General features: G+C 36.4%; 1 protein-coding gene across 1 annotated transcript in view; it reads left to right on the top strand.

Annotated features, from left to right (window-relative positions):
* Positions 1-13,528, top strand: part of COL28A1 (collagen type XXVIII alpha 1 chain) — a 66,866-nt gene that overhangs the window by 22,960 nt on the left and 30,378 nt on the right. Inside the window, exons 12-21 of the mRNA XM_032182138.1 lie at positions 1,815-1,883; positions 2,498-2,566; positions 3,860-3,928; positions 4,904-4,972; positions 6,487-6,555; positions 7,669-7,737; positions 9,098-9,166; positions 10,263-10,334; positions 12,203-12,271; positions 12,814-12,885. Of these exons, the coding sequence (XP_032038029.1) occupies positions 1,815-1,883; positions 2,498-2,566; positions 3,860-3,928; positions 4,904-4,972; positions 6,487-6,555; positions 7,669-7,737; positions 9,098-9,166; positions 10,263-10,334; positions 12,203-12,271; positions 12,814-12,885 (696 nt within the window). The remainder of the gene's footprint in view (positions 1-1,814; positions 1,884-2,497; positions 2,567-3,859; positions 3,929-4,903; positions 4,973-6,486; positions 6,556-7,668; positions 7,738-9,097; positions 9,167-10,262; positions 10,335-12,202; positions 12,272-12,813; positions 12,886-13,528) is intronic.

The following is a 13,528-nucleotide window of genomic DNA, read 5'->3' as shown; positions in this document are numbered from 1 at the left end:
AGCTGAGTACAGGGGGACGATCACCTCCCTAGCCCTGCTGGTCACACTGTTCCTGATACAAGCCAGGATGCCGTTGGCCTTCTTGGCCACCTGAGCACACTGCTGGCTCATATTCAGCCGACTATCCACCATCACTCCCAGGTCCTTCTCTGCCTGGCAGCTCTCCAACCATTCCTCTCCCAGCCTGTAGCTCTGCTTGGGGTGATTGCGCCCCAGGTGCAGGACCCAGCACTTGGCCTTGTTGAACTTCATGCAGTTGACCTCAGCCCATCGGTGCAGCCTATCCAGATCCTCCTGCAGAGCTTTCCTACCCTCAAGCAGATCGACACACGCACCTAACTTGGTGTCATCTGCGAACTTACTGAGGGTGCACTCGATGCCCTCATCCAGATCATCGATGAAGATATTAAAGAGGACCGGCCTCAGCACCGAGCCCTGGGGGAGGCCACTAGTGACTGGCCTCCAACTGGACTTGGCTCCATTCACCACGACTCTTTGGGCCCGGCTATCCAGCCAGTTTCTAACCCAACGAAGCATGCGCCAGTCCAAGCCAAGAGCAGCCAGTTTCTTGAGGAGAATGCTGTGGGAGATGGTGTCAAAAGCCTTGCTGAAGTCAACGTAGACCACATCCACAGCCTTTCCCTCGTCCACCCAGCGCGTCACTTTGTCATAGAAGGAGATCAGGTTCGTCAAGCAGGACCTGCCTTTCATAAAGCCATGCTGACTGGGCCTGATCGCCTGCTTCCCCTGCAAGTGCTGTGTGATGACTCTCAGGAGGATCTGCTCCATGAGCTTCCCTGGCACTGAGGTCAAACTGACAGGCCTGTAGTTTCCCGGGTCTGCCCTCCGGCCCTTCTATATATCATAGCAGTTGTACTGAACTTTTTAAATAGATCAAGGTGCAGACCCTATTCATCGCAGGGGTTGTATTGTGTGAAGTGCATGGATTAAATGTGTATTTGTGAATGGTTGTCTGGATTTGTTTTGATTTGGAGAACTGCCAAGCACTTAAATTTGTAATTGATTGAAAATCATTACCATATTAGCTATACAATGTTTTAATCAGAAAATTACTTAGGTTAAATTAGATCTTAATAATTTTCTGAGTCAGTGGTTTTAGAATATATCTTCCAATGTGTCAGAACTAGTATTTGTAGTATCAGTCTGTGTCAGGTTCTCCAGGCAATGAAATTCAGATCTTCAAAGGGTTTTATCTGCCTCGCTCCTGCTTATGACTCTAAATACCTGTTAATTTGGGGGATCTGATGCTTGTTTTCACTAGAACCTACATTGGCTTTGTTAGAAACATATTCAGCTAACAAGAGGAGCTGCAGTCAAAGACAGTAGTAAGAGCAACAGTTGTGATATGCAGCCTTTGCTACTGGAAAAATCTTTAGTCCTATGTATAAAGCATAAACACAGATTGATTTCCAGATACCTGTCTTCCTGGCAAGAAAAGGAGTGAAGGAAGCACATACCAAATTATTGAATAAAATCAGGACCAAAAAGATATGATGAGGAAGAAACACATTTTGAATGGCGTTATGACTTTATTATCTATCCCAGAAAATTGTATGGCCAGGATATTGGCCATGCTACTAACCAAAACATTTAGTTTTAAAACAGTTGTGTTTTGTTTTGTTTTTTGTTTGGTTGGTTGTTTGGTTGTTTGTTTTTTTTTTACTTTAAATACATATTTCTATAGCCCTGAATGGTTGTGATGGAAAGATACTCTGGGAGAATTTGATTATGAAAAGAGACTATTTCTTTAATAATGTCTTTCTGTGTTTTTTTTTTTGTTTTTTTTTCTCTAGGGAGAACAAGGTCCTATAGGTCCCTATGGTCCGCCAGGACTCCCTGGTGTTGGACAGCCAGGACCCAAGGTAAGTCTCAGTTATATGTCTGTTAAAGTGCTAACTGTGGTCAGTCATTTTTTGGATGAAAGTTCTCATCTGAAGTTTTATCAAACTCAAGCTCTTATAATCTTGTGTAGTACTGGTTTGTGCGTTTGTATAGAATGGAGATGACAGAACTGCTTTTCCTTCAACCCCAAGTTTTGATTATGATTCCACTGAAACAATAGGCCAGAAATAATGCCATTTAAATGAGGGTTAAATACCTGAGATCAAAGTCAAGCACTAGCAGATGATTGCGTTAATGAGTAATCATTCTTCAAGGCATAGAAATACATCTCAGTCACTGTGATATACAATCAAGTGACGGATTTGCTTTACTATTTTTCACTATGGGAACTGATGTTCTTATATCCTTTGCAGTTGGCTTGAGGACTGAAATACAATGTAAGGTTCTGAATGTTAACTAAAATGTACTTTCAAATGTTTCTAAATTATCATTTATGTTTGTTTTACCTCAAGAGATATTGTTTGATTTCAGATTTTTCTAATGACACGATTAAGTCATCTATATATAAATGTTAAGCTTTTCAAAAGCATGAAGGTGAATTAAGACTGAACTTAGTAATATTCTTTTTCACAAGGGCGCTCCAGGTCGAGAAGGTAAAATTGGACTCCCGGGACCTCCTGGAATTGGTGAGCCAGGATTACCTGTAAGTTGTGGATAGATGAATCGGAAGTGAAAATAAATAAGTCTTTAATAAATAAGACTTTAATTGAATGACAGCAGCTATATAGGGTACTGATTCCATAAGCCAATCTACATAGTCTAGAGCAGCAGCTGTGCCAGCCTAATATAGCAACAGTAATTGTGCATGAATTGCTGGAGTAGGAGAATTAAGTCATGTCCAAATAAGTTTTGGTGAAATAAAAAATTGCATGGTCCATGTGAGCGAGATTACAGCATACAGTTTTCAGACAGACATGGAGTTGTATACTAATAGGCATACCCTTACTTGTTTGAATTAAGGAGATCTTTAAAAAATGTTTAAAATCAAATTTTAAGAAGGTAAAAATCCAAAGTCTGAGATGTTCCTCAACTCCAGTCTGTAATTTGAATTGCATCAGAAGCAAAAATCCAAATTATATGCTTTTAATTACACCTTTCTCTTCTGAATTACAGTAAGTTACCTTTAGCAAGCTCTTTGTAGCTCTGAGAAACAGTTTTCTTCTAATAGCCTCCTTGGAAGCTGCAAAGCAAAGGATTGTACTCCTTCTTCCATTGTTAAGTTAGTGCTTGCTTTTCCTGCTGTATAAAATGTGTAGTTTTCTTACTTCATTAATAATCAAAAGATTGTTAATTAAGAAGCCACAAATGTAGATGATTGTTAGAATTCATTCTAATATTATTTTTGAAAGTCTCCTTGTGACTATAAAATATATTTTTTCACAAAAAATGTAGTAATATTTTTATTTAATCAAGATCATCCTTAAAAACTCTTCAGTAGCTTTAAATAATAAAAGCTGAATTTTCTGGAAGAACCAAAAATACTACAAAACAAAAGAATTATTTCAGTGTTCATTTAAACAAAAGTTGGAATTTTCTAATTATGTTTAGCCAGCCATTTTGTATTAAAAAAAAAAAAAAAAGTTCAAATTAATGATTTTCATTATTTCAGGTACATGAAATTATAAGGAATAAATTACAAGGCAGTAAATATATTTATTATAAATTAACCCACAACTTCATTTGGGTTTTAAGGATAGAGTCTTTAGACATTATGACATTCAGATCATTTCAGCATTACCTTCTTCTTATCTAAATCCTCCAATTAAGGTTTACTACACTTCATTTGATTGTCTGGGCTCAGCCAGCTGTTGTGTAAGTGTTGCTACTTATCAGTGCCATAAGAGTTGCAAGGAACTATATTAGCAAACTAGACAAAATGTCAGTAAGAAATGTAATTGCTGATATCATCTGATTTTTTTTTTTTCTTTTCTTACAGGGACCACGTGGCCCTGATGGTCTGCCAGGTGAGAAAGGTCTACCAGGAGAGGGCATTCAAGGACAAAAGGTAGCTTTATGGAAACATTTTTTAAATTATTTAATCATAGGACAAATTTGCTTTAGTGCCTAAGCTATTTAAGAGCACTGATCATTTTAGTGGTACAAAATATCATACATGTATGGTAGATCTTGGTCTTCTGAATCACTGTGCTCTCTGAATACCCCTCCTAGTTCAAAAGCTCTATTAAGATAATTACAAAAGAGTTGCAGTGTCCCTCTAAATGTAAGAAGTTAATGATTCTCGTATTTATGTATTTACCAAGATACCTTTTTTCACCAGCATTAATGAGATAAGTAGTCTTCTGAAAGACTATTTAGCTATTTATGTTTTTTATTGGAAGAAAACATTCAGGAAGTATTTTTGTTCTGTCTTACCATTTTTTGGAAGCTAAAACTTGGGTTATATGAGTCTCTGTGGACAGTTACCTCATTAAGGGCACGTGGCAATTTAATATGTGTGAACATTCCTTTTCTTAAAAATAAGTATAAACAAGCAAAGATTTATGGTAGAATCATAACTGGGTTTCTCATCAAAGTGTATCCCTCTTTAAGTGGCTTCAAGATTCTCCAGAGCCTTGAGCTACCAAGCAAAGCAGATTTTTCTTCCTTTTAAGGAAAAGACGTTAGCCATGTCCTTGCACCAGAAGGTTCTGAACTACTCTATCTACTTACAAAATGAACATGTTATCGCATTCTCAAAATGTACTTTCTGACTTCATGGTATTTAATTTTCTCCTTTTGAAGTCCTGTGTTCAACGAAACAATGAATACAGATGAAGTACATTATGAATTGTAACCAAAATTGTAACTTTGTAAAATTGTAACTTTTCTGTAAAACTAATAATTTAGTTGGCTGTTTTTCTTGTTTTTTTGCAAAGGAATACTTTTCTCCTCATTACCCACATTGTGTTGACAAGTTTGTCTTGGATCGTTTCCTTCATAAATTCCCATATACAGTTACAAAACTGTTACTTATTTCTAGGGTGAAAAAGGCTCTGAAGGTGTAGCTGGTCCAACCGGACTGCCAGGTCAATCAATCAAAGGTGACAAGGTGAGACACAGAGTATTTTCCTGATCATATTTATAGTTATATTTATAGTAAATTAATGATGAATTATTCAAACAACAACACGAGAATATGTTTTAGCTTGTATCTGAGGTACTCCTTCAATGCAGCTTCATAAACTTCATAGCATTCATCTATACAAGTTAACTGCACTATGGACGGTATTCTATGCAGCTGGGAGTTTGGGGGAAGAAATTGATTTACTTTCCTCCTAAAATTATCTCAGAAATATTGTACTTAAAATATTTTAAATTAAATATTTAAAAAAATGAAAAACCCTTTGGGTTATCTAGTCTAATGGACCTGGGACAGGCAATGAACACGTTGGCTTCTGAAATTAGTTAGCTTTTTGGCACCCAGGCCCTCAAAGAATGATCCAGAACAATTGTAATTCCCTTGGCCTGAGGAGATTCTGGCCTGTAACTTGCATGGATCTAGAGGATGACTGATGAAAAACGCTCAAATGTCATGTAGAGCAGAGACATTGATCCAAATCTTCCTTCTCATGGTTTAGTGATGTAGCCCTACTCCTACTCCCTGTTTTTTGCCTTCCCGCATGTCCCCATGACTCCTGCTCTCCTCACTATCCCACACTTCTCTTCTGTGAGAGGGGAAGATGACACTCCCATACAGAGTTACCTACAGTTTAGTCAACAGGGAGTGTTTCTCAGATGTGGGAAGTTTGATTTGAAGTTATTCATCTTACTGTTCTGTCAAATGGATCTCCAAGATCTTCAGGGAAACCTAGGTGGTCTGATGTGGCCCATCTGTAAGAGGCATGGTCAATGAACACCTTCCAGACCATCTTGCTCGAGGCTTTAGTTACAGGAAGACTGATTACCTGAGAAGAAACAAACTGTCTTATTCCCATGTCTATGTAGGAAAAATGCAGTGACAGCCAGGGCAGTAAGTGTTTGGGACCATCTCAATATGTAAGAGTGTCTGGTGTAAGTTAAATTAACTATTGCTTTGAAGGGACTGCTGTCCCACTTCCCGGACACCTTTATGGGTCTCTGCCACTTTCAATACCCAAAGGAACTCCTGTAATTCCACTATTCCAGCCTTAAGTGCTGTACAATACCACCTGACAAAGATTTTTCAACAATACTCTCTAGCTCCTCTTTAAAAATAATACCCTCTAGCTGCTCTTTTACACTTGCAAAATTTTCTTCTGAGTGCTGTGCAAGCAACTGTATATTTCAATACAAGAAAATCTGCAAAATTAATCTCAGTCTGGAAAGATAAGCTGCAGATCCCTCTAGATGTGATTGTCTAATGTTACAAATGCAATAGAGTTTGCAGAAAGGAAGAGGTGTGTTAGATGAATTGCCATAAGCAGACTTTAAGGCATTCAAAATTCTCATTTACCTCAAACAGAAGCAGCAAACCTCAAGATCATACAGTCTGGGGACTACCGCTCTGTGTTTAATTTAAATGTACTAATCAGCTAACATAGTTTATTGCAATTTAGCTCTCTGGAATACTTTTATACAATACAGGGTGAACAAGGCCAAGTAGGACCACAGGGCCCAGCAGGACCACCAGGAATAGGCAATCCAGGAAGCCAGGTAAGTTTGAATCAGGAACAGGCAGACACTGAGCTGCAGATATGAAGAAGGCAGCTAGTATGACCTGAGTGAGGTATTTGTCTGTTCCATTGTTAAGTTAGAAGACACCCATAAACTGCCTAGCTGTAGTGTGAAATCTGTCCTGCATTTATTCTAGTCTTTTTATAAAGAATTAAACAGCAGCAACATATAATGAATTTCATCAAAAATACTGCATACTATAACTCCTATTTAAGAAGACTGTTCTTAATTCTAATCCTGTTTGTCTACTCTTGTGGCCATAGTGGATGAGAAAGATGGAAGAGCTCTGTTGCTCTTCTAAGAGCAAATGGCTTTGCTACAAACTTTATTTAAAAAAAAAAAAAACAAAACAACTATCAGATCAGTCCTACACTTTGGGAATGTAATATATGTATGTATTTGTACATAGTTTTTTGTTTTATACTTCATCAGAGCTCTAATTTTGATTTGAAGACGTTAAAAATCTCAGTGTTTTTGCATTTTAAAAGGCATGAAGTTAGTCTTCAGTGAAAGCATCTTGACATTAATGGTTACAACTGATTTGAATGATTTTAGGATTAAGAAAATAGAAATATGGTGTAATATGCATAATAATTTGCATAGGAGATAAATCAAGTGCACCGCTTGGACAATGACATGTAGGGGCTTCATGAGGTAAGAGTCCACCACATCTGGATTTCAATCCCCGTTGAAGTTTGTCAACAGCCTTGATTAGGTGGATGCAGAACAACAGAAACATCCAAAAAGATATTTTTTTTGTGTGTTTTGCTTTGTTCTGCATTTTTTGTGTGTTTGTTTGTTTGTTTTTAGGAAAGAATATTATTCATGTTTACAGCATTCCAGTAAATTGGGGTTTAGATACTGAGAAACTTCCCATTGGCTTTATCCCTGAATAGTATTTGTAGTCATTACACTTGTAATAAAGCTTGCATTTTGCAAGGCTTGCAATTGTAGTCATTACACTTGGATAAGGCTGTGAAATCCACAAGATAGTGACGAAGATGAGATAAAATATTAACTGAAAGATAGACTCATGATGAATTTAAAATGTAGAAAAATATAATGCATTAACTCATTTATTTTGATTTATAGGGTGTACAGGGTCCACAAGGAAATCCTGGGGCAAAAGGATCCAAAGGTTTTGGTCTGCCAGGTCCAAAGGTAATGGTTAAGATACTTTATATATATATATATACATATATATATATATATAACACTAGGAAGAAGCAGCAAGCAATGTATCCTTTGCCAGGCTTTTCAAGAGTGTGTTTTGATGATATGTTCACTGCTGAGCTTGTTAATTGGAGATAACAATTACTTCTGATTCTTCAAGGAAAAAACACTCATTTATTAAGGTGTTCCCCAGAGCATAAGGCTTCGGCTGACATCCACCCCTTTTTCAGTGTAAATTTTGGCTTCCAAATGAACACAACTTTTTAAACAAAGTGACTTTCAGACATGTTTATATCTAATCAATTTGGTGTCTTATTCACATTGTTCTTAGCATTTTACTAAGCAACTTAGCTGTAAAGCAGCAATGGTTTGGAGACTTATGGCTGATCTCATCAGGCCAATTCTTTTTTGCAATGCTTGTCTGTCCTTCAGCCTTCCATGGTGACCATGAGAGAGAGATGAAACCAAAGTTAGAAACACTAGGAGAGAAAAAAAGAACTTATTTAGAGTTTATTTAGTAGCTGATGCTGCACCATAGCAAGAGGGAAAGGAGGAAGAGAACAGGAAAGTAAGGTAAAAAATTACTGCTGCCAAACTCCAAGCCTCCAGCAATATGGTGTCAGGTGAGAACTCTATGAGGGTGAAAAGGGAATTTGACAAAATATTCAGGAGAACAAATTAAAAGAACTGATAAACTGTAAAGCAGTTGTGTGCTTAGTAATCACCTTGATTGGCGGAAGAATCACAGTAGTCACTCCATCAAAAGCAGGGAGAAATACAGTCATTTTCATCTGGACATTACTTTGGCTTGTAAGTAGCAGTTACAGCAACAGTGTTTAATATCAATGCAGGGAAAATGATGTAGTTCTGCAATACGTTATGTTTGAAGACATTTTCTCTACAGTGAAAAAATACTTTAAAAAGCATAATTGAAAAATTTAATTCCAATTTCTTTAGAAATAGTTTTAGAACTACTAGAAGGAAGAATTGCAAGATCAAAACTTTCCTTTAAACTGAGGTTCTGATTTTTCTTTATTTGGATTCATCTTTCTTACAGTGACAGCAGAATCTTTGATATACCAGTAGGAAATAGAAAATAAAAGATACTTAAATGAATTAAAACAACAAGAAGAAATATGGCATGATTCACTTACACTTTCTATAAATAAATAAAATAGATGCACTTCTACAAGTTATTGGAGTTTTGACAGAATGGGATATTACAGTCAAAAATCACTTGATTGAAAATTGGACCACCTCTATGTGTAAAACAGTTGGTGAGATAATACAAGTAATGAATGAAGCCAAATTATATTCCTGTGTCTAACAGAAGTCTTTTTGTTACTAGGGTCAACAAGGTGAACGTGGACAAAAAGGAGAACCAGGACTCCCAGCAACTGGATTACGAGGACTTAAAGTGAACTGCTTCTTAGTGTCTTCTGATTCTTTCCCCTGTTGCTGATAAATGAAGTAGACTTTTTTTGCTATATATTGACTATGATCAAAATAATAAGGAATTTCAGTGAGAGATATTCCCTTAATGTCACACTTTAACCCTTTAAACTCAAAATGCTGTGCTAAGGCTCTCACCCTCTCTCCTGAAGTCATTACTGCATCCATAACTGAAAGAGTTTGCCTCCAGTTTTTCTAAGCTATCTCTACAGCCTTCTGGAAGGCTTCTACTATCTCTGTTCCTCTGCAGTGATTAAAAACGAAAAGAAAAAAAAAGTCTGTGTGACAGCAGTGCTCATACTGCCTGTGTGTTAGAAGAGGTGGTAAACATTTACAGCTTTGACTTCAGCTGCCAGTTTGAAACCTGTATATCAGATCCTTGACATTTCAAGTAGGGCTTCCCCAAAAATTGGCTAAAATAACATGGATATTTTGATTTCAGTGATTTTTCCAAGGATCATGGAAGAAGCATGTTGCAGGAGTAGTTCATATGACATTTTCAACAATTTGTGTCAAGGTCTGTCTTAAAAGTAATGCCTAGACCAGTTTATACAACAAGAGAGGCAGTCTTTAACCAACACGATTTTGGGTACAAGCCAATCTATGAGCATCATTCACCTCATGCAATGCAATATCATTAAGTCAGGTAAACCAAAGACTGTAATGTAGATTCATGAGAGAAATGATTAGATTGGACAGGCCAGTCCAACTGACCAGTTCTTCAATCCCAAATGCTTGACTTTTCAAGTAAATTGCATTCTTATCACATTATCATTGTGCACAGAATAACAAATAGTTTTAATTCATGTTTTTACTTGCTGAAAAATGCAAGTTTATTTAATATAAAACAAAGATTTAAGAAGTAGGTGGAAGGCTTTAAGAGAAATTTAAAGTTCACATTTTTCTGGCTCTATAGAATAATTAACTGGGGATAACAACCTTTACTTGAACAAAAATATTGTATGTAATGAATTAATATTTTAGCGCACTGTTAGAAATATTTTACATAATAATAATAAAAATATGATGTGTGTAGATGCAATTATTTATTCTTCTTCAAGGGAGATATAGGTCCATCAGGAGTCCCAGGAGAGAGAGGGGTGCAGGGAGACCCTGGAAAAGCAGGGGAAAAGGTAAGGAAATATATTTTTCTGCATGTAAAAGCTATAGATGAAAGAATACCAAATTCAATCTTTATCAGTTTACAGGTATGTAGTGACAAGCAGTTCATCCTGGGGGAGGGCATGGGGCAATAGTTCTGCTAGGGAAAAGTGAGTATGCTAGTTGGAAAGTTTCCAACAGATTTTATAAACAGTGGCTGCCATCTGAATCTGTAGATGTTTTACCTGTCCTGCCTTTTGTGGGCTACTGATTTTCATTAATTTTCACAATCTTCTTGGAGAACAGATAGCTTGTGTCTTATGGCCTGCTTAGATTTTTTCCTGACACCTAGAAGTCTGGCTCCAGTTGGTGCAACCTACGGTAACCCTCCATCTAGTAGGGTTGTGAGCTGTGGCTGAAGTCCCCTAGCCTGGTACAGAAACTATAAGAAAACACTGAAACCAGGGCTCCTTTTTTCCAATCGAAATTCTGAGATTTTAAGAGAAACTCAGCCATATTGCAAAAAAATGTCCTATCATTATTTGCCTAAGTAAAAAGTTGCTCTCCAAGTAAAAAGTTGTTTTCTCTTTTAATTCTACTTTATCCAAATAAAATGAGCTGCTGAGTGAGCAAAACTCAGTGCTTTGGCTGATTGTTGAATGGCTGCAGGCATCCAGTGGTCTCCAAACTCTGCTGCTGTACAGCTCTTAAATGAGGGTGACACCTGCCCAACATATTGAACTGATGAACTGAACATGATTCAGTGCAAGCAAATTAACAGTTTTTGACTGTCTTTAATCAGAAAGTAGCTGAATACCTCTAATAACCATCTATTAAGGATGCAACTTCACATTTTTTTCAGCTGCAAGGGCAGTGCATGTAAGAGTTTGACAAGTGACAGTCTGAGGCCATAAGCTTCCTACTATGGATAAATACATAACATTTCTGGTTTTACTTAATTAAAAAAAAATGAAATCACCTGCTATTAAAGTGCTTAGAAATGAACCTCTCAGTGTATCAGGAAGATACATCAGAACACAGAGTAGATGTTAAGCTAAGGTTACAGTTAGATTCTTTATTTGGGCATGCTGTGGTTTCTTTTTTCTTTCACATATTGCCATTCTCATGATCATCTTGGTACTATTGCTGTCGTAATTAATTATAACTGAAAATGTTAGAGTTGAGCAGCTACCTTGTGTATTCAGGACAATGCAAAGAACAGTTGGATGTCTGCAGTGAATAGTGGGCACAGAGATGTTATAGCAGTTTTCTGCAGGTGGGAACTGTCTCACAGAAATGGTAGCCACCAGTATCATGAGCAGGCTCTATAATAACACATCCATCAACAGCTTGTATCAGAGATAGAAGTTAAAACTTCATTTTAATCTATTTTTCATTTTCTGTATTACCTGCAGGTTTTCTGAAACCCTAATCTGACCAATATTATTCATAAATATTTTTTCATATATTTATATATATATAAATATACATATTTATATATAAATATTTAGCATGATGTAATATGCAGATTATTTGTGAATTATTTGAAGCAATGTTTCTGGCTAATATTTGAAGCCTGGATTGGCCTTTGGCTATAGAAATGCAGAAAATTACTGCTTCTTAAAAGTTGGTTGTCTCAGAATTGGTCAGCAGACTGTTTCTAATAACTTTGCAAACATTTATCTTCCACATATGAGTATACACATGGAATTCTACTGCAAAAGGAATGTGATTGTAGGAGGTTTGGGGGTGGGAGGTAAAAAGATAGAATATTTTCTTCTTCGACCAGTTTTTTAACTGACATTTTTTGGGAAAGTACTTATGCAGACTTTGTAAGTCCAATCATTGATGGAATCAATACAATGAATTAAATAAAAACTAACCATTTAATCTCTGTTAGGGGGAAAAGGGAGATCAAGGTCCAAGAGGCCCAGAAGGACCCCCTGGCAAAGGAGATGTAGGCCAGAAGGTATGTCTTAGCATGCACACTTGAGAAGCACTATAAAGTTTAGAAGGACTTCTTTTGTAATAGTTCCAATTCTTGCATATTTTTTTCATTCGTTATATCTTAAGTTGCAATTACCTTTTAACTGATGATTTAAAGGAGACAGATATGATCCCTAGCCTGAACAAGTGCAGGAAAATCAGACTATGAACATAGACAGTAAAGTTAATGAGACAGTAGAGGTTTTCTAAATGTTTGGCACAGAATTTTCATTAAAGTTAGGTTACTGAAAATTATTTCAGTATGCTGATAGGGCAAGAGGAGGAACTAAAGGAAATTAGGTGACTAATTAGGTTTCTAAATATGAAATTAAAAGCCTGGAAAGGTGTAGACAAACTAATGCTTTTATCTCCTACCTAGTTAAATTTGGGACTTTTGGGGCAGATTCTAAAAATGAGTGGGATTTCACTTGGAGCGAAGTATCTAAATACCTTTCTAATAGTGGGCATCATGCAGTTGTGAATGAACCTTTGTTGTGATTTAAACAAAAGCTTTGTTTCCATTAGGGTGACCCAGGAGAAAAAGGATCCCAAGGACTGATTGGTTATAAAGGAGTACAAGGCCCAGCTGGACCAAAAGTAAGCTTGTTCTTTCAGGGTAACCCTTCATTTTGTACATCGTACAAGAATCTATTGGATATATTTAATGTACAGATTTCTCAAATGTCTGTTGCTTTGAGACAACACAAAAATAAAAATAAAAAAAAAAAGGAAAAGCAGAAGTAATTCCATCATTTTTCCTGTTTGTCCTGAATGAAATAAGAGTCCTAAGGAGAAAAATAACAGGTAATCATATAATTATAGACCTTACAGTTATGCTCAAGCACTGAGAAGATAAATTTCTAAGGACAAGCATTTTGCAGATTTTGACTTGGAAACATTAACTTTCTATTACAGTATTTTGTGTGTAATAATAATTTTGTGTGTCTCTTAATGGAGAGGAAATTGAAAAAATCCAAGCATTCTGGTTATTCCATTGGCTTTGTAAGTGAGACACACACACACACACACAAATAATTACAGTTAAAAAAAAATCAGATACGCAGTTCAACCAATAGTTATTTAAAGCTTGAAACTTGAACCACAAGAGAAAAAAGTTGACTGTTTTATCCCAAATATTTTCCATCTTTACCTAAAGCTTTACACATATTTTTATAATGTGAAGTGTTGAAAAAACTTTTATCTACTTGTGCAGAAAATGAAACTGTTTAAATGTAGGTGA

Source organism: Aythya fuligula, chromosome 2 (genome assembly GCF_009819795.1).
Source record: "Aythya fuligula isolate bAytFul2 chromosome 2, bAytFul2.pri, whole genome shotgun sequence".
Classification (NCBI taxonomy): Eukaryota; Metazoa; Chordata; class Aves; order Anseriformes; family Anatidae; genus Aythya; species Aythya fuligula.
The sequence above is the reverse complement of the archived record's forward strand: the minus strand, read 5'-3'. Positions and strand labels throughout refer to the sequence as shown.